We start from the raw sequence: 19,972 nt of genomic DNA, 5'->3' as shown, positions 1-19,972 counted from the left end.
TTCAAGCTGGTGTTTACCTGACCCTGGCCTTGCCTCTCCAGGTCAACCACACACATGTCCACAATGGGCCCCAGATTGGTGAAGGTCTCCATCACCGCCACATATGAGCCCTGGTCGTTACTGTCCACGTTGAGCTAGAGAAAATACATATGAAAACCTCATTACAAACCAAGGTGGATGTATGAAAAGTGTACAGTGGGAGAGGACTCATGCATCTCATTTATCATCAACTTTTTATCAACTTCTCTTGAAAATTAAGATATTAGACCACAAATGCTAAAGTAATTTGAGAAAAAAAAACCTATCTTACATTATGAACACTTTTCCATGATTTCATAACTACAGCAAAGAATTTCCCTGATAAAACATGTTTCTGGCAAACAAAAGATGTCAGAGATGTCAAAGATGCAAAAAAAGGTTAATAAAAAGGTTTAACCTCCTGTAATCCCATTTTGTCAGATTCCATAATATTCTGTAACTTCATATAATTTTCCCAAATGACTCCAAGGATCCAAGGCAGTGAGTATCTGTATGATCTCTTGCTGCTTACCTTGACCAATTGGGAGTCGCCCAGTCTGGAGCCGACAAACACCACCCCATTGTCCAGGTAGGTCAAACACTCAGCAATGGATGTCTATCAGCGGAGAGACACACACAAGATTTCAGCCTCTTACACTGGAGTTTTATATCGCACAATGAAGACAGTCAGTTTTTTATCTGGCCTGTTAACGTAGAGGTGCTGCTCCCTGATGGCTGAGCAGATTCCCCCTAACAATGTGGTTTATAATGATTGAAAAGCAATCTCTCTCTAGCTGAGCACTCCCAACTCTGCTTGATAAATACTAGGTCCAATGTCACTCAGCAGACTTGCACGAAAACATTTTACCATTCTTAACTCCTCAACAAGTCATTAGGACGCGATATCACCTGCCAAAAGCTGTCTACTTTTAACATTGGATTTCGTTTCAGGCGTGGTATTCTTATACGGTGTCTAAATCAACTTTACATGGAGAGGTAAAACCCTGGTAAACAACCCCCAAAGAGCTGAGATCTATTCTTTTCATCCTCTAAACAAGTGTGGACTGATCCATTAGCTTGAGGCAAAGCTATAAACCATTAAAAAGTCAGTCGTAAGAGAGGATACCGAGAGGAAAAAGACAGCAGGAGAAAATCAACAAGCAAGAGAGAGAGAGTGGGCTGTCAAGCCAAGCGAGCGAGAAATGGAGGCGAGAAATGGAGAAGAGAAACGCTAGAGGAAAGGCAGGTGGATAAACAGAGCCAAGAGACGGAAAGAGAGACAGAGAGAGAGAGAGACAGAGAGAGAGCACCTCTCCGAGCAGCTCCACATGTAAGTCCTTCAGCACCACGGCACCGTCCATTAGCTCCTCCTTCTCCAGCAGCAGCATGAACAGGCGGCCCTCCATGTCCCCCAGCAGGTAGCGCGAGCCGTTGGGGTCCACTCGGTTGTGACAGACGATGGTGCTTTGCTGCGATGGAAAACAGAACACAATACATTTAAATACTTGTGATGTATTGCAAAAGCCCAACGTTAGAGATAAAGTGTCAAACTGCCCCTTGAATGACTCCACTACAAAAAACAGTTGATTCAATTTTTCATCCTAACCGTATTTATTATTTACATGTGCGTGTCCAAGTATGTCTGCATACACATAGGAGAACTGTCTTCACAATGTTTGCTTTTCTCCCTTTATTATTAAAAGATACACTGACTGAGGATCTTTCCCCAGGTACAGCTTAAGCCTAGGCCAGACTACAAGCCTCTTTACATACAGGCTCAACGATCGGTCTGCTTGCCGTCCCGTCAGGAAACTGTTCACACTATGCAACGGGGCAAAGATGGGCAGCACACACCTGCAAACGAGGAATCACACGCTGTCCGACTTTGTCATTGTTAAACGTTTTCCCAGTTGTCCCGAACAAAAAGTAGGTGTTCTATCATTTCTTTCTTCATGTTACAGAAGCTACAGCTTACATTTACCTTACCAAGTATTCTGAAGTGACATTATTACAAAGATAACATTGATGACGAATTTTGTATGAGACTTCTTTCACGTAATTTGTAATTGCATACTTGTGTGTTTATATGGGATTTATTCCTCCCAATTAACTTGTATAGCAACTTATCAAGAGTGGAGAAAGGGGAGTTGGGAATCTCTACTGATGTAAACTATCTACAAGACTGGGAGTTGTTAAAGGTGACTTCTCTTCTGGTTCACTCTCTTTTTCTTCTCTCTTGAGTTAAACTCCCAGTGTCACTACTCACTTTCAGTCTCGGATCGTTTCACACAACATGAGCCCGACCAGACCGGGCCCGACCAGACCGGGCCCGACCAGATCAAACATTTTAAAAAAATCTTGTGGGGCTCCGACTGATCTGGAGTCGTTGGGCGGACCAAAGTCTCCAGTCTCCATTCAAACTACAGCAAATAGAGTTAAAATTGTCTAGTGTGACTTAGCCTTTAGTCTGTTAACATTCTAATTTTCACTCAAACAGACAGCATCGTTATCGCCGTCTACTCCACAAGCAGAGTGAATTTCTCACTTGATCAAACCTTTGCGAAACCTATTTTCACAATCATCCTGCCTGTGGCATTGTTTACATTCATTTTCCAGCTCAAACTGTGCTTCCACTTTCATTTTCACGGCTTGGCAAAGTTCTAACATCCCTCTCGTTTGAATGGCAGGTAATTAGCTTGTTAGATGCTAGGGGGGAATCCACTTGGCTTGCCCACCAAGTATAAACCAGTCTACAAACAGCGTGTGATGTGCTCATGCACCCTCAGCACACCCCCATGCTGGTGGCACTTTTGATATCTATGACCCGTTTTTCCCTACTGTGCTCAAGAGTGACAATTTATTAATTAGTTGCCAGAAATGTCGTTGTACATCAAAAGACACGCTATTGTGTTTTCCTGACATCGCTGAAAGGAGAGCATGTTTCAGCTGAATACTAATGTCACGCCAGGCGCATAAAAGTCCAAAATATTAAAACTTAAACTTCATTTAGGATGAATGGTCGCATAGCAACAACAGCAGCCACAACTGCCACTTCCCTCAAGCATCTGCTGAGCAGTGACTACTAATGCTAGCTGTGGATACAGGGTCATAGCAGCAACGTGACAGCTTGCAAGACAACTGTAAGTCTGGTAACTTTGGAGATGTAGAGAAAGGCAGAACAAGCGGAACACATATGAGTTTCTTCCCAGGATCAAACAACAACAAAAGGTTTGTGAGCATTTCAACCTATTCATCTTCCAAGTAGTCAGTCAGTTTTAGTAGGCAGGCTTTAACCGATTTTTCTTGTTGCCTTGTTGTTTTTAATTGACAATACAGTTCTGGTAAAGATAGCATTATGGTGCAACATATGGCACTGTCTTACCAACAGGACGCACTTGAGCTGCCTAATGTCCCTCCATAATCACCATGATATATTAAACATAATATATACCAATGAGGTAATTAATTAAGCTAATTCATGAAAAAATTAGCTAATATTTAACACATTAAGGAGGTACAGTAGTTTTGAAAAAAAAATCAGGTTTTCCTCATTAATATGCAAATTTATACAGCAAGATGCTCAGAAATCTAATCTGATCATCACACTCTATAGGGGGAACCTGAAGCGTAAGTGTGAATTTTCTATCATGTATTGTTCTTGAGTTATTTTGACATGCATGAGAAAAACAAGAATGTGTCTATAGACAGACAGACACCACCATGACGACATATTGTCCCACACACCATGTACACCATGGTGGGAGTACATGGAAAGGAATGGAAAATGTACTGGTGCTCAGTTACACTGTCTCTAACTCCTTTATTTTGTTTCCTTCAAACCTCTAATCAATAATCAATTAAACTTCAGAATATTCAATAGAAGGCTCAGTTAACCAGAACAGTCAATAGTTGCAGCTGTAGTAGAGTTATTACAGCTTTTGTTGTTGTTGTTTGTGTTTGGGGGGTGGGGAGGCAAGGACAAACTGGGAATGGACAAACAAGGCAAAGCTGCAAACCCCAATGTAGAAGTTACTACATCTGAACAATTTAAAATGTTCTTTCCAAAATTGATGAGGCCGTAGTGCTGGAGAGCGGAGCGATAGTGAGAGAACATTCTCCTAATTATAGACACGGGATGCTGTTAAGGAGCTCCTTGGGGTCTTGAGCTCTGTTAAATGTGAGAAGAGCAGTACAGACTGCATTTTGATAAGGCAACAGTAAAAGCGATGGTCTATGGGGAGCTAAAGTCATCGTCACGTCCGGTATAAAACTGACAACATGTATTGCAAAATTCATGAAGAGCAAACTATACAATGTAAACCTCTGGGTGATCTACAGTCTTTTTTTTCAAAAAGCTATGGATATAGGACTACATTTTCCACAAAACGTCCATTTAATGTGCTTACACTTTTGGACAAACCTTTCTTTCCCTGACATCCGCTGAATATTAATGGAGATTTTACTTTATATTATGATTACAATCTGATACAAATCACAACATATTATGCATCTCTCTTAAACCTGGTAAGCTGTTATCCTATCTAGCTAATGATAGTAACCTATGACAGTGCATGAAGTCAACTCTTTGGCTGACTTCACACTAGTTTGTAATTGTATTCTGGTTTCCATAATACACAAATTTGTACCCTACCCAAAGCATTTATGCAAAAATCTGCCTAAAAATGACTCATTGTTTATTGCTGATGCAGGGCCTTCCATCATTATACCAATGAGATGCTTTGCCACATCTTCGGCTTAAATTAAGATCATGTACTTGTCATTATATACTGAACAGCCATACTACCATAGCTAGTAGCTTTATACGAAATGTGGCTAATGAGCTGTCTTTCTGCTTTACCTCCCAATTAAGAGTGTGAGATGTTACTGCTCCCAATACAATATTTTCACACTATGATAATAATGTGATTCTTAGTGTTTTACTACACACCAAGTAAAGCAATTATATACTGCAGTGCAAGTGCTTTTAATTGGGCTTGCTTTGGATTAGGGTGCATGTCTGAGGAAAATGTTGTAGTGCTTATCTACCAAAGTGGAAAAGGTCAGAAAAATCCTATAACAAGTAAATGTGCTGCTTCTGAAAGAGACAGTTGACAAAAACAGACAACTGACAAGGGCAATCATTTGATGTGATTACCTTGATGGTGGGTGGTGCAATGGCCAAGTATTTGTCCCCATTGTGGTAGGTGATGGATTCCTGTCCTATGATTATAGCTCCCCCAAATGGCTCTGGCACTGAAATACAGGCAAAACAGTGGATCACATTATAAAGATACACAATTCACACAATCAGTCTGTTCTAATTCTAAACAAGTTAATATTGTATACACCACCCAAAAGCCACTATTGAAATCCTACTTTGATTCAGATTTAGAACAAGATGATAAATGATGATGCCAGAAAAGTCAAGTGCAGTTAAAATCTGGCTTCCTGTCTCACACAGCTCTGCTCCAAGGTGCCCAGTAGGGCTGAAAGATATTGACAAGAAATCTAATTGTGCTTATTTGACAGAATATTGCAATTGCGATTTAAACTGTGATTCATATCATCACAAGTTATTCTTGTCATGAATAAAAAAAGAAAAGAAAAGTGATTTTGTTAAAAAAAAAAAAAAAAAAATAGATGTCAGTGTTCAGGATTTACTGAGTTTGAGTATGATGAAAGGTTTTCACCAATATTGTACTTGATTCTTGGACCAAAGATTCCCTGGAGCTCTAAAACACCTTGGTCAGTAATCCATTTAGACGCCCCTCTCTCTTCAGCAATTAATTGCAGCCATTTGGAAATTGCAGACGTTTCACATTGCGATTCCGATTTTTTTGGATTAACTGTTCAGCTCTAGTGCCCAGTCTGCCCTCAGTCGGCCCCAGTGAATCCAGTTATTTTTGACAGTCCCAGATTACTTTTCTCTTGCTCATACATCCCTAATTGCATCACTTCATCTCTGCTCACCTGGGATGACCATGGACGCTTCAGCCTCCACGTTCTCCTGTTTCCAGGGGCCCTTGTTGAACTCCTTCTCCCTGAGGGAAACCTCGTAGGTCTTCACATGGCGGCCCTGGGGGTCCTGAGGTACAGAACAGCACACCAGATTAGACATTCAAAAATGTCTTGTATGCAGACAACATTACTGTAATCTACATTTGTGAGAACTGATTCAGTGCAAAGCCCACCACAAAATGTATATGGACCCAAACTCTGTGCTGCCCAAACTGATTAAACACCAAATCCATAATCCTAACACAAACAAAAGCACATGTCCCCCACACTTCCATCCCTGACAAGAGATCAAAACATTTCCGGCTTTGACAAGGACCGACTGTGACTGTTAAAACAAGGGAATGGAGAATTTAACCGACGGCAAGTGTTGTGATAGTTGACGTCAAAATATATTTATGTAACTTTCAATGAAAAGTTACGGTTATAGTTTCATCATAAATATAATGCAAATACAAACAATATCTTTGGATTATGGTGAAGCCCCGTCGAATGAGTGAAAGTGAATTCAGTGTTCTACATGGTAAACACGTTTTAATCAAAATTTACATTAGCATTACTTGAGTACTTAAGTTACATAACTTTTGTTTAAACAGCAATATTATTAAATGCAATTCCCATCACTGGTTAGAACATAACAACTCAAATGCATTTTGAATTAATGAGTTTTGTTACAGGCCAAAATGTAAATATCTCTCAAACCGCATCATGGCCTCCAGGTTAAATTTTCAATTCAAAATTCATAACTGCATGAATTTAACAACAGAGAGTCTTTCCTATTCCCTTGAGCACACACACACACACACACACACACACATACACACACACACACACACACACACACACAGACATCCATCCATCCAGCCAGCCCCTCCCCTACCTGGTAGATGAAGCAGACGGTGGGAGCCTGGCAGCCATAGAGGAAGTGAACGTCGATGACCTGCAGCTCCTCCAGGCGGATGTTGAAGGCCTTGAGTTCACGGTTCTCCCGGTCTAATGGGATCACCTTGAACAGCCCGTCGTACAGCCGCAGGCCAATCATACGGCACTCTGGGTCTACGATGCCAATGATCCCTGTCTCCGATGGACGCCCAATACGATCCTGCCAATGTTGAAAAGCGAACAGCATTTGATTTGGATAGATTTTACACATGGATTAAGAGGAGAAAAATGCAGACATAGCAGAGTATATGTAGGCATTTCTCATGGTATATGAACTGTTTGAAAAGACTTAATGCAAAACTTTGATTTCCACCTTCTCAGATAAGCAGACTACTCGCATGTTAATGTAAAAGAAATGCATAAAAACACCAGGCAGAGCTCTAGACAGCAAGTGAAATGCTGACTGTGGCGCTGATGTATCCTGAGGCAATAATGTGATTGCATACAAATTACAAATAGCTATGCCTTTTTTATTCTTGTAAATCCACCATAAATTCCAAGCCTAAAACTTTGAATTGGCCCTTCTGCTTTTAACATTTAAGGGCCAATGGAGCCTTTTAGTCTGGAGCCCTGCAGGCTCATGTTTATTCAAAATATTAAACACATAACCTATGCCAAACAAGCATGATGATTGGTTGTTCTCATTTAGCAGCCCAATATACATTGTAATTCAACAAGGAAAAAACACACACAATACACAAAAGACATTTCTTCTAGTTTTGCTTCAACACATATTGCCATTGCAAAGTTTTCACATCTTTGTCATTTAGCTGGTGCTCTCATGCAAAGGGACTTAAAATGAGAACAACAGTAAAATAACCTTCAATTCATAGATCACCAATATTACAAGCAACCAATAGTAACGAGTGCAGGGTTCAGGGTTTGTTTGTTCTCCCCCCCCCCCCCCCCCCAACAAGCATTCAGGTCAGTCAGTCACTCCTTCACAGGACTTGAGAAAATCATTTTCTACAAATCATATTTGCTTTTTTTATTTAGCAGTATCTAATTTGTGAAAGATGTATCTTAACTATGAATCTTCACACCTTAGCTGCAAATTTTCACACAACTCCCACAATCCTTTTCTCATATTCAGAAATAGCTATTCTCTCTAATGTATCTTTAACTAACATTCAACATATGAGGAAAAATCTCCATCATCTATATTTAATATTAGAAATAAATATCTTACCTACCAAGAGGTAGAATTTTTTATCACAATTCAATTGCGGCTAATATTACTTTAATATTAATATACTTCTAATATTACTTTTTAATATACTTCTAATATTACTTTTACACACTGTGTTTTGAAACTGTTTTCTCTAGCCCGCTACAGCTGGCAAACCATTCACAGTTATTGTATTTTTTTTGAATGGGACCTCAGTATTTTTAATAACCAAAATCCTATTACAGCAAATTAGTGACACTAAAAGTCTAAATGAGCTAGCAGAATAAAGCTAGCAGCCAACTGAAATCATATCATTGCATTTCTTTGCAGTTAACCAGTGCGTAAGTTTGATTAATGAGATTCCATTATGGTTACACAGTTGTCTCCACAAATTTTGGTACATTTGACTGAATTAATGAGAGCAGTCAAAAGATATTATTTTTCATGTCAACCATCCACATCAAAAATAGAACCTCTTGAATTTCATATTTATTAAATTCATACTATTAGGTTTATCAACATACACTGAATGTCAAGAATCTTTTTTCCACTGCTACTTGCACCCACCTGCACATTCCCGTGGGCGCGGGTGATGATGTCAATGCTCTCTCCGTTCTGTTTGTATTCGAGGATGCAGGCGTTGTACTTGGATGTGAGAATGAACAGCAGGTCCTTGCTCTCGCCCTGCACATGGCAAAAAGTTATTGAGATCACAGACAAAGCACACAGAGGCTTCAGTCTGATTTCACAAATGAATTGCCTCCACCACCATATTTACTACACACACAAAATTTACTCCACCCACCTTGGGCCTGAAGAGCTCCATGACAGCGATCTTGCCATACATGCCCACCTCCTTGACGGGCCTCAGCCCCTCTGCTGTGACGACATAGATCTCCAACCGCGTGTTTTTAGCTATGAGCAGGTTCAGGTCCTCTGCAGAGGTGAAGTGGCCTGTGGAGGTGAGGAGGCAGAAGATGAAAAAAAAAAAAATCTGGCACAACTTCACCCACTGACAAGGTGCATGGAATGGACAGGTAACACTGGAAAAGAGGAAAATTCCAGCAACAGTCTAGTCATGAGCTGAAACGCATTGGTTTTAATAATAAATATGTTGTCAGTACTGCAAGTATTGCTGGAATTTAATCATTTCCGAGGTGAGGAGCCAGGCCAGATGACACTTTACATTATCTTTATTACACTGTAAGGTTAGGGGAGAGAACGGGAGTAGAGGGAAAGATGCCTAAGAAAAGGTGAATAACATCCAGCAAACATTAGGTACCAGAGTTGAATCTACAACATCGCAAGTATATTGTGAAAGCCTGGCTAAGGAGCATTTTCACACAGAATTGTAAATACATTAATACAGAAAGTGTAGCTCTTGGCATCTTTACCATAAGGTGGACTTCAGGTTCATAGTATTAGGCTTATTAAGGCAGATAGACGGTGGAGTTGCTTGAGATAGACAAGCCATAGTAAATAAGTCTGACATGGCAAATTCCAACTTTAGTAATGGGATTTACAGGCACGACTATTACATGTTTTTAAAAAGCCCCCGAGGTGACATAACACAATTCACGGCTGTGAAATGGGTCAAAGCCGCAATTCCTCTCGTCACTACCAGACTTAGGTTCAATCATGGCAAGTCACGGTAGGGTTTTATAGCGTTATAGTGTGCGTTAACGTTAACTTGCTGTCTTCGCTACTGGGTCCAAAACAGTAAGCAACGTACGACACAGCAGATGTGGCGTTATTTTGATGCGAAGTTTGGTAAACATGACGTGACAAAACAGGGACGGGATACGTGTAATATAGCTAATGTGTGCATGGCTACTAATAACAAGGCCTTATCCTGGCTCTAAAACATTAGCAAAACAAAAGCTAGCAGCTGCTGTGGGCCTGTCTGGAGCAGCTCGACTTCCAGCGCGGGAGCTTAGCTAGCATGCAGGTGGCGAATGTCCGCGATGTTGATGCGATGTTTTGTCGCTGCACAAAATGTAACAAAAATAACGGTTATTTACCTGTGATGCAGGCATTGACTGCCGTGGGTTTCTGAGCTGTTACCACGTAGTTGTACGACATTTTTGAAAAAAACAGAAACTGAACACCGGAGGAGTGTTTTAGTTTTGCACAAGTGAAAACACCATTGATATTAAAACTTCCGGAAGTAGTTAGCTGAGCAGCTAGCTAGGCAGCCGCAGTTCAAGCTCAGGATTATTTCTCACAGCGCCCCCTGTGGTCGCGGAGGGCCGCTGGTTTAAAAGTCCAGTGTGCAAAACACGTAGTGGCGAGTGAGAAAAAATTATAAATTAATAAAAAATATATATAAATACATCTCTTTTATTTAGATTGACTATCAGTGGGCTGCAAAAAATTTGCTAATTTATTATTATGTTTATGTGCATTACCAAAGTTAAATTATTTGATAGAAAATGCTTGATGAAAATATTTTAGTGTTCAAGAAATCACAAAAATACTGTAAAAAAATACACCATATATCAATACATACTGTACATAGGCTAAATACATTGAAGTGCTGTTTTGACTATTTGAAAGTTATGTACATATATATATATATATATATCATATATTATCATCTTATCATAGCCTATATTATATATCATATTACACCATTTCACTTGTTGAATGTGATATTTTAATTTAAAAAAGGTACACATACATTGTATACATTACTCTCATCAGCTCTTGTTCAGGGAAGTGTAATAAAAAAGTAGCAATGCATCGGACATACAAAGATTTATATTTGTAATTAATCTAAAATAATATTACTTCAATGGAAAAGTCAGATTGTAATATGAGCTCATGGTCTGGAGAAAGTGCAGGTTCAGTTCCATTTTTAAACTTTTATTTTTTATGTCTTACACTTTTGAACCTTTGTCCTTAGAAGTCATCCACAGACCAATGCAAGAGTGCAAGTTTGAAGGATTCTCTTTTTTTTTTTCTTTGCCTTGTGAGACACTGAATCCAACTAAAAAATTATACATAATATTATTAAGTGTTGTACCACCAACAGGTTTAGGAGGTCATCTAAAATAAAATCCCGGCTTAGTATCTACATTTGTTAAGAAACTGAGAAACCATTTTCTCTACATGATCAAAAAGCACTGAGATTTACAACTTGTACCATAAATATTTATCAAAATGTATTGGCAACATGTCTCATCGGTAATGATTAAGCCTATTTATCATTTTCCCTTTGTTACTTTGATGTTTTTTTCCTGAAGTTTCCTTTGAGTATAGTGACCCCTGTTGATCTACTGATACCATGGCAAGTATTCACTCTGACTTTCCTAAAAAGTGGTATCAGAGGTGCTGCTTTGCATTTCTTGAAAAGAGTGAAATCAGTGAGATAGATTTCTATTTCTTCGTTCACTCCAACAATAAGAGGTAAAATTAGAGTAGCACTCAGTATCACTCTAATTTTCTCCCGACTTAGTTATGTGAAAGATTTCAACAGTAAGCTATCAAATTCTGAAACACATATTCAAATGTCTGTGAAGAGTGAAATCTTTCATATTGGTTTCCACCCCATAACTGATCTCCCATTGCAGATCTTGTCTGACCAAGAAATTGATGTCTGATTCATTTTAGAGGTTAGTCCAACAGTGAGTGCATTATGGAACTCATTTCATCCCTGCATAAATAGATATACATGCGCCAAAACATTCTAAATATTGTGCAAATGATTTTAAAGAATCAACCAACTCCATAAAGCTAATTAGCATGTCAATGAAGCTCTAAAGTATCAGTAAACAATAGGCAGCTGATACTTTAATCTGATTAAATTCCAGCCTAGGATCTTCAGGTACAGAACACGCAATGCCACTGTGATTAGTGTTTTCCTCCCACATTAAACAGACAATGTACAACCTTGCCCAGAGTTACCTTTGGAAATGTGCACATTGCAGGGTAAATGTACACATTTACAGGGTAAAATGTACAATTGCCCACAGTGACAACGCCAGGCCATTATTGTAATAAAGAATTTGTTCTTAAATGACTTGCCTGTTTAATAAAAATTAACTACAAAAGGACAACACTGTGCATCGGTTTGGGAGTCATGCAGAAATTGAAATATTGTTTCTGAGAAGGCTGTGCATTCAACAGTGACAGGATTTACTGATGGTGTCTTCTGGCCTGGAAACACTGAGAAACAACACAGGCAGCAGTGTGTAACACACCATCCTGGTTTCCTTTATTGTACAAAAACAAAAAAATGTAAACCATTTGTACACACAAAACACATTTCACACAGATACATTTCAAAACTTTCACAAGGCATTCTGTCTGATAACCCAAATTCAATCATTTCAGAAAACAGAAGAAAGACAAAACAATAACATGTGAATGAAATAACATCAGTGAAATAAATTACTAATGGTGCAATCTGACAACAGATAGGCACCACACTCCCAATCCCAAAGTTAAAGTTAAATTAAGTTAAACTTAGTTTATGTTAAAGTTAAAAATATCTGCGTTTCAGCAATGATGATTTTCATCAAACAGAGGGCGAGAGATGGAGTGTGGCGCCTTTCTTCTGCCCATGGATATTTCAACATTTTAAGGTTGCACCTCTGCTCCTGATATATTCTACATGACGATGTGGCTGTACCTCCCAGTATCAAAGAGTTAAGCCTGACATCTCTGATTTTAGTGGTTGAATTAAACTGGGGTGAAGCTATGTATGGCTTCTTGAGTTCCAACGTTGAGAGAAACTTTTCAGTCACTGTGTTTAATTTCTATGACTGAAGTGCCAGATCTTGAAAGATTTGTACAAAGTAAAAGCAGACAAGGAAATTGACCCTCCTCGTTTTCCAGCTTTTTTGGTTGTAAAACCAAGAGTGCCTTGCGTCCATTAGCCTGGAACAAGCCATGGCTTCATATGATTTGGTCTTCATTGATTAGCCAGCTGCATTTCATGAATTCAGAATTATTTCCAACACTAGCGCAAGAAAATGTAGAAACAGAAGGCAGCTGGAAATTTCACTGTTATTCTTATCCAAATCTTTTGCATTACAAAATATAATCTTAATTGTAACTACTAAAACAGAATGCTTCTTGGGAGATAGAAAAAACTGGCAGTTTTCAGCCAGTTTTACCAGATTGTGAAACACTGCAGGCTCAGATGCAGACCACACAAGTTGAGTCAGATCTTATACAGACAGTCGACATGCTGGATGTAAGCCAGCCAGGCCATGACACAGCTGAACCTGGTCAGTGCAGACAAGGCAAACAAACTGGACACAACATGGAGAGTCTTTAATTTGTATAAAACAATCTCAATATATTCTTGAATGTACAGTATTTACAAGGTAAAAGAAAAGAGGGCATGTGGTGACTGGTACCAAGACAATATGAAATCATGGATCATCATGTCCTATATCTCCAGACCTTCACAGTAGCAGTACTCTTTACCTGTCCTGTCAGTCTAAAGTGCCTTACCAGATCTTGGCACAGTCCTCAACGATCCATCAAGCCCATCCGCTGTGCCTCACTAGCTCTGGCCTCTATAGCATGGTGTGTGCTTCAGTGTTGAACCTATCTGACTCGGCCCCGTTCAGCTGCAGCACAGTGTGAGACCAGATCACTGTCTGGTCCGGGCGAAGACTTCTCTCAGCCACGGTGAATCCTCGTAGAGGCGAGGGTCGCCCAGGTACTCAGAGGTCCGCTTGTAGAAGTAGTAGTACAACACAGAAGCTGTGAAGAGGAAAATATTTAAGAGGTTTTGATACAAACACCGAAAACCTAAAGAAAAATACACTTGTCTTCACTTTTTTAACGTTATTTCTCTCATTTTAAAGGTGCATTAAGTAAGATTTGTACTGCCCCATAGCAAAAAATGACCATAATATAACTGCAGGGAGTTGCTAGGGTTGTTGATCAATACCAATGACTCAACAATTACATGGTCAGGTGCTGAGATTTCTGGCTTTCAAAACTCAATTTCTGACCCATACTCTGTTTTGGAGCAAAAACTCCCCGCTCCATCAACCTTCTCACATTTTCAACTGCTCAAAGATAGAGGACGGTGCTATGAGTGAGCAATCAGAATCGCAAGACATTTTGTTCTCAAGCCAAAGAAGCAAATGACAAAGCAGTATTACTTTGCGTCAGATTATCTCTTCACTAGATGTTTCTGTTGGATCTCTGCTCTAATTATAGTTTCCTTGTTCGGTTGTGAAACTGTGAATTTCAATTATTTTTGTCAATTACAGGCCACCGTAGGCTGTGCCAGAGAGCTGTCAATGTTGTTGCCATTCTTGGTCGTCAGTCAGGCACTCGGTAAAGTGCAACCCACTAGCAACTATTTACAGTAATTGAACAATTGTCCAACTTGCATAGCTGCAGCCTCTGTAACGGTTTATGTTTTTGTTTATTGTTTGTCTTCCAGGTTTGATTTTCTGTTTTACTGTTCAACAGCTGACTTTGAAGTCCCGGATGTTGGACTTTCCCATCAGAACATGAAAAGAAAATTGTCTAATGGTGGAAAACACCAGATCCAGATCACCACCAAAATCTTATCAACTGATCATTGGGCGAAAGGCAATCTGTGCATCAAATTTCAGCCAAATCTGTTTGTAACTTGTTTGAGATATCTTGCTGACAAACAGACAGACAGATGGGTGAAAACATAGCCTAACCTCCTTCCAGCTCTGCTGGCAGAGGTAATTACTTAATGCCCCTTCAACCTTACATTATTCATAGGCCATTTCACAGTGAATGGCTCCATTGTTATGATTTTGAACAAGGTCGCTAGATCAGGTTGACTGAAAGGTCATATGCAGTTGAACTTGGAAGATAATGAAGAAAACATGCAAAAACAGAGAAAAGTGGGCAACCTTTACCAGCATTTGCAATTATGTGCAAAATAAAAAGAAATACAACCGAAGTCTACAGTGGCATAATGTAGTGGAGTTTCAAAATGAATGAGGTGTTGACTGCGGCTGGTGATGCAACACTGAATCATCTCTCACAACATTCTCTACACACTGAGCAACAGTCTGGGTGGGTCTGAAGCAACAGAGGAAATACAGAGACAAAACAAACAAAACATTATAACACCGGTACTTTCCTTTGGATAATAAGACATCAACTGCAGAGAACAACAGGAACCAGACAAATCCTTTTATCCACTAATGAGCTTAGGTGTATGAAAATCACACCCATATGGCCGTCTGAGATCATTCAAGTAAACGGAAAACCAAGAGGATGGATGGATCTTGATACAGCTGTACTCTGTCCTTAAATTGAATAAGAATTGTGTATAATCTGTGTACTTAAAAAGCAGAATTCAAGATGAGATCGTATTTTCAGCCCACTTCTTCTAAACATATTCGCTCATGGGAAAAACTAAAATGAGGCCTCAGCAGACTTTGTCTCTTACTTCTGAAATTCAACTAAGGACAAACAAAAATGGAAAAGCTCTGTTGTTTGCTGATCAAAGTTATTTCTCTGTCATCTTTCTGTTTTACGTCTCCTGTACACTGGGAACATGACATTTCTCTGCCTTCCAAAAGTAATCTCCAATATTGTTTGTCTCTAAAATCTCTTCTTGATTACTTCTCTCATTTGATCCAAGGGAGGATGTGAACAGAATAAATAATTCACACGTAAACGAGAATATAATGATACATAGATTACAACTCTGCTTTTTCTGAAACACTGACATCAGAGTATTTTGTAATAAGACAAATCATCTGCACAAGTTTGTCTGTAGCAACGCTCAAGAAAGACAATATAAACTGAACAGGTATTGTGTTTAGATAAGGTGAAAATACATTCAAAATAAATGTTTTCGGTTGCCATTAAGAAGAAACAGGTTTTAACATGAAATCTTACCAATTCTTTGGAAGACAAACAGCACTTGAAGTCCGTCTGTCCAAATAAATTTGTTAGAGCTTAACCAGCGGAGATTCTGCAAAGATGATAAAGACAACATTAAAGGTCACTTTGCTTTTCTTAACAACCAATCATCAATGAATATGAATACTACATTGTGTAATTTACTGTATTAATAAATATGTAAGCCAATTAACTCTTACACTACTTCCACTACATGTATTTGAACATACTGAACAGCTCAATGCTGTGATAGTGGGCTGATGAGTATATTCAAGTGTAAAAATAAATAAATAATTGATCACGGCTACATTATAAAGCCTCTGATTGAATTGCTGGAATCAGACTGAAGGAAAAGATGTTGCAAGATGTTGTGTTCAAGGGCTTTCAGACACTCAGATTTTTCTATCCTAGCCAGAAATAGGAAATTGGACATCTGGCAGTTTGCGTAATTATCCCAGTGTCATATCTTGTTTTTGGTCAATCACCTTATAAACTGATTTTATCAGATTTGGAGGATCTTGTTTCCTCATCAGAGTCACTCTTTCAAGGATGTCCTTTGAGTGTTTTGAAAATACGAAATACATTTTCATTTTTATTTAATACACAGCACTTTGATATTATGTGCGGAAGGAATATTTCTAAATTGTAACAAGATACATTTTAATGTATTTTTGCCCATCTCTGCACGTACATACCGTAATCCAGGTGTGGAGGATGATGCTGAGGGTCAAATATAGTGCAGAGAGCATTAGGAGAGCTCTAAATCGCTCCAGTAATATGGCCACCAGGCCGACCTGGAACACGTAGGTGTTAAACAGCATCAACAGAATAATGATCAGGTTGAACAGGATGGAAATGTCCTGGATACTGTAAGAGGAAAACAGACAGGGAAAGACAGAGAGAGAGAAGGGAGGGGAAGGGAAGGAAAGGAAAGGAAAGGAAAGGAAAGGAAAGGAAAGGAAAGGAAAGGAAGGGAAGGGAAGGGAAGGGAAGGAAGGAAAGAAGGAAGGAAGAGAAGAGAAGAGAAGAGAAGAGAAGAGAAGAGAAGAGAAGAGAAGAGAAGAGAAGAGCAGATGTGATGGTATAGATAAAGCGAACAGAAAAAGAATGATTTCATTAAAAAACCTACTGTCTATGGGCAGTGTCATGCTATTTTATTACAGCAGTGGCTCCAGCATACTATTTCTAGCCTGGTTTTCCCCTTGAGCCTGAGATAATGTTTGGCTTCTGGAATAGCAGCCAAACAGCCAAATAGCAGCACTCCCTCTTGTAACAACCGTCCCAATCTGCACCATAGGGAACCGTCGCCTTACATGAAAAGCACCAGCTGGACGGCCGGCTCGGCCCTCAGCAGCTCGCTGAAGGAGTTGACGAACAGGTCGAAGGAGAGCAGGCTCAGCTGGATCAGTAACACCAGGGAGTAGTTGCTGGTCTGCAGCGTCTCCGGCCCGAAGGCTGGGCGCCCGGGCGGACTGTGGTTCCACGATGGATCCAAGGCTGCGCTGCACTCACACACACATTACACAATCCACACACAGCGGTGCGGGCTGCTTTGGGTCTCCGTGAGGCGTTCAAGTGTCTCCTGTGTCCACTTTGATTGTCCAAATGAGGGTAAAGTCTGATGGCAAATGGGGCTAAAACGTTGTATTATTCCTATTACTCCTGTTTACTCGAAAGTAGTGAAGTCCTTTCAAAATGTGAAGCAGAGCTGGGCTTTGGGATGAGTTGCCTGGAAATCGTGGATGCCAGCATGCTAAGAGTGTTGACTTTCACAGTTCCAACTCAAAAAGAAGTGGTGGCACATTATAATTTATGTCATGGTGATAGCCTTCAGCATTGGCAAGCTGTGACAGCGAAGGTGTACTGCGTTTTCTCCGAGCATCATATTACTAATAGGGAGACATCAGTTCCAAAAGGAAAATCCAACAGAGATTCTGTGGAAAGAGATAGGAGAAACACATTAGACAACTATTCTGGAGAAACACATCATGTCGGCTCTTGTTTGCCTGGGAGGAAACCAAGTTTACAGTGTAACTCACAGTCTGTGGCAGACTGACATGCCCCCAAAACGTCCTGGACTGCATCCATCTGAACCTAAAAACAGATACTCTGCATATTCCAACCAAACTCACCCAGAAACATCATATAACTTCTCCTGATTCACTTCCAGCTATGCAAGAGCCAAGTTTGCGGCAGTAATAGTAATTTATAATGGAGAGAGGAGACGCCAAACTAGCTGCAGCACATTATTTCACATGGAGCAATTCATTTTACCTGGACCTAGTGATGTGAACACCCCGCAAGCACAGTGGGCCACCCATTTATCAATGCTGAAAAACAGAACACTTTTTTTTTTTTAAACTTAAATGCATAGCTTCTAATGAGAAAACTGCTGAAGAACTTTGCCCTAGCATCAAATATTTGGTCACCATACCTACGTTACGAAGGAATTACTGGAAATGGATGACCAAATAACCTCCTGCCTTGTGAATGACGGTTATTCTCGGTGCGGTTCACACCAGCGGGAGGATTATGGAGGCAGAGACCTGGGATACTGCCCCAGTGCTTCTAGCAACAGCTTGTGCAACAGTGACTGAGGAATGAGTAACCTGGATTCCTCTAAGTCTCTAACAGAACCACAAAACATGGAGTCAAAGATAGACTGGGGCGGTGATGAATGAATACAGTTTATATAGTATGAATAATCTCACCATAGTGAGGAAGACAGCAACTCCCAGGAATAGACTGCCACCATAATCTTCCTTTTTATTACACAATGTTCACTTTATTGCTTCAAACTGACACGTTTCAACTATAGGTGAGAGAGCAGAGGAAAGGAATTAAAAAGGAATATTTGCTGTGGCAGTCTATTCTTATGAGTTGCTGTATTCCTCATTATGTGAGATTTTTTCATGCAGATTTGACAATTTTTAACAAGCACTCTCCTATCCCACAAAATGCCATTTTGTTGCGCCGGCACAACACCAAACCTAACAGGACTACAGTTTACACAGTGTCAGCACTACAAATGTTACGCTGTTTGTTTGTTATGCTTTTGACAAATACGCATAACAAACCTTAACCTCTTAAACCATTCTACATTGAGGTTTTTTTTCCAAATGTCCAGATAAATCACAGTCAACCACAAAACTTCCAAATTAAGCTCCACCACTGAATGGCGTTACATTATAGCTAACTCTACAAACAAGATGTATGAAATCAATGTTTACCATTTACCAGCAATGCAATTTTGACAATTCACCAACAGCTTCTCCCTCAAGAGAACATCCTGTTCTGATGATCGCATGATATCCAAGCAAAAAAGGAAAAACAAAAACAGCCACTGAGGTGTCCCTTCAAGTTACTTCTCATCCATTACACAAAGAAACCATTCCTCCACTTGACCATTTATGGTAGATTGAAAAGAAAAAAAGCCCTTTCACTACTGCTGCCACCACTGGAGGTATTAGTTAAGCAGGTAAGTCCAACCTGCCTGGCTCCGAGGGCAACCTGTGAGCCAGGCTCACTATGCAACAGGCTTCTTCACGGTGACACCGGGTGGATCCTATTATGATCCCAGACGCATATACTGCAGACGTATTTATAGCTTGGCACGGCTGTGGCAGGTGTGAGGAAGATTAGGACCAGTTTTAAACACTGAGGAGGACTGGAGGGTCAGCTACGAGACTGAATACCGCCTTACTCTTGAAGCTGTGCCACTGAGACCGGGTTACCAGCACTACTGGGCTGCTGGTGAAAACTGGATGATCAGTGTGTATAAATAAAGAGAAAGAATACAAGAGAATGAGAGAGACAAATATGTGTTAAAGGTGAAACACTGTATCTTGATTAAGGTTTTTCCAGTGCCATGATGTGTACTCATGGCACAGGAGAGAGGAAAATGATGGCACATCACAGTCATCTTTTCCCCTCTCTCCTTTCATTCAGTTCAATGCAAAATGTACC

General features: G+C 39.9%; 2 protein-coding genes across 2 annotated transcripts in view; both read right to left on the bottom strand.

Annotated features, from left to right (window-relative positions):
• The window catches only part of ddb1 (damage-specific DNA binding protein 1), a 37,901-nt gene extending 27,607 nt beyond the window's left edge, over positions 1 to 10,294 (bottom strand). Inside the window, exons 1-9 of the mRNA XM_071896180.2 lie at positions 10,165 to 10,294; positions 8,949 to 9,097; positions 8,711 to 8,827; positions 6,914 to 7,135; positions 5,989 to 6,103; positions 5,174 to 5,271; positions 1,329 to 1,487; positions 551 to 634; positions 18 to 134 (exon numbers count right to left, since the gene is read on the bottom strand). Of these exons, the coding sequence (XP_071752281.1) occupies positions 18 to 134; positions 551 to 634; positions 1,329 to 1,487; positions 5,174 to 5,271; positions 5,989 to 6,103; positions 6,914 to 7,135; positions 8,711 to 8,827; positions 8,949 to 9,097; positions 10,165 to 10,225 (1,122 nt within the window). The 5' untranslated portion in view covers positions 10,226 to 10,294. The remainder of the gene's footprint in view (positions 1 to 17; positions 135 to 550; positions 635 to 1,328; positions 1,488 to 5,173; positions 5,272 to 5,988; positions 6,104 to 6,913; positions 7,136 to 8,710; positions 8,828 to 8,948; positions 9,098 to 10,164) is intronic.
• A 2,125-nt stretch (positions 10,295 to 12,419) lies between these two features.
• LOC139909202 (transmembrane protein 138) lies at positions 12,420 to 17,437 on the bottom strand. Its single transcript, XM_071896192.2, has 4 exons — positions 17,320 to 17,437; positions 16,702 to 16,873; positions 16,004 to 16,079; positions 12,420 to 13,861 (listed from the first exon to the last, which is right to left on the bottom strand). The coding sequence occupies exons 2-4, from the start codon at positions 16,825 to 16,827 to the stop codon at positions 13,749 to 13,751; spliced, it is 315 nt and encodes a 104-aa protein (XP_071752293.1). The 5' UTR covers positions 16,828 to 16,873; positions 17,320 to 17,437; the 3' UTR covers positions 12,420 to 13,748.
• Positions 17,438 to 19,972: the final 2,535 nt, after the last annotated feature.

The sequence above is a fragment of the Centroberyx gerrardi genome, chromosome 1, assembly GCF_048128805.1.
Source record: "Centroberyx gerrardi isolate f3 chromosome 1, fCenGer3.hap1.cur.20231027, whole genome shotgun sequence".
Classification (NCBI taxonomy): domain Eukaryota; kingdom Metazoa; phylum Chordata; class Actinopteri; order Beryciformes; family Berycidae; genus Centroberyx; species Centroberyx gerrardi.
Note: the sequence above shows the minus strand (reverse complement) of the source record. Positions and strands in the feature narration are given on the sequence as shown.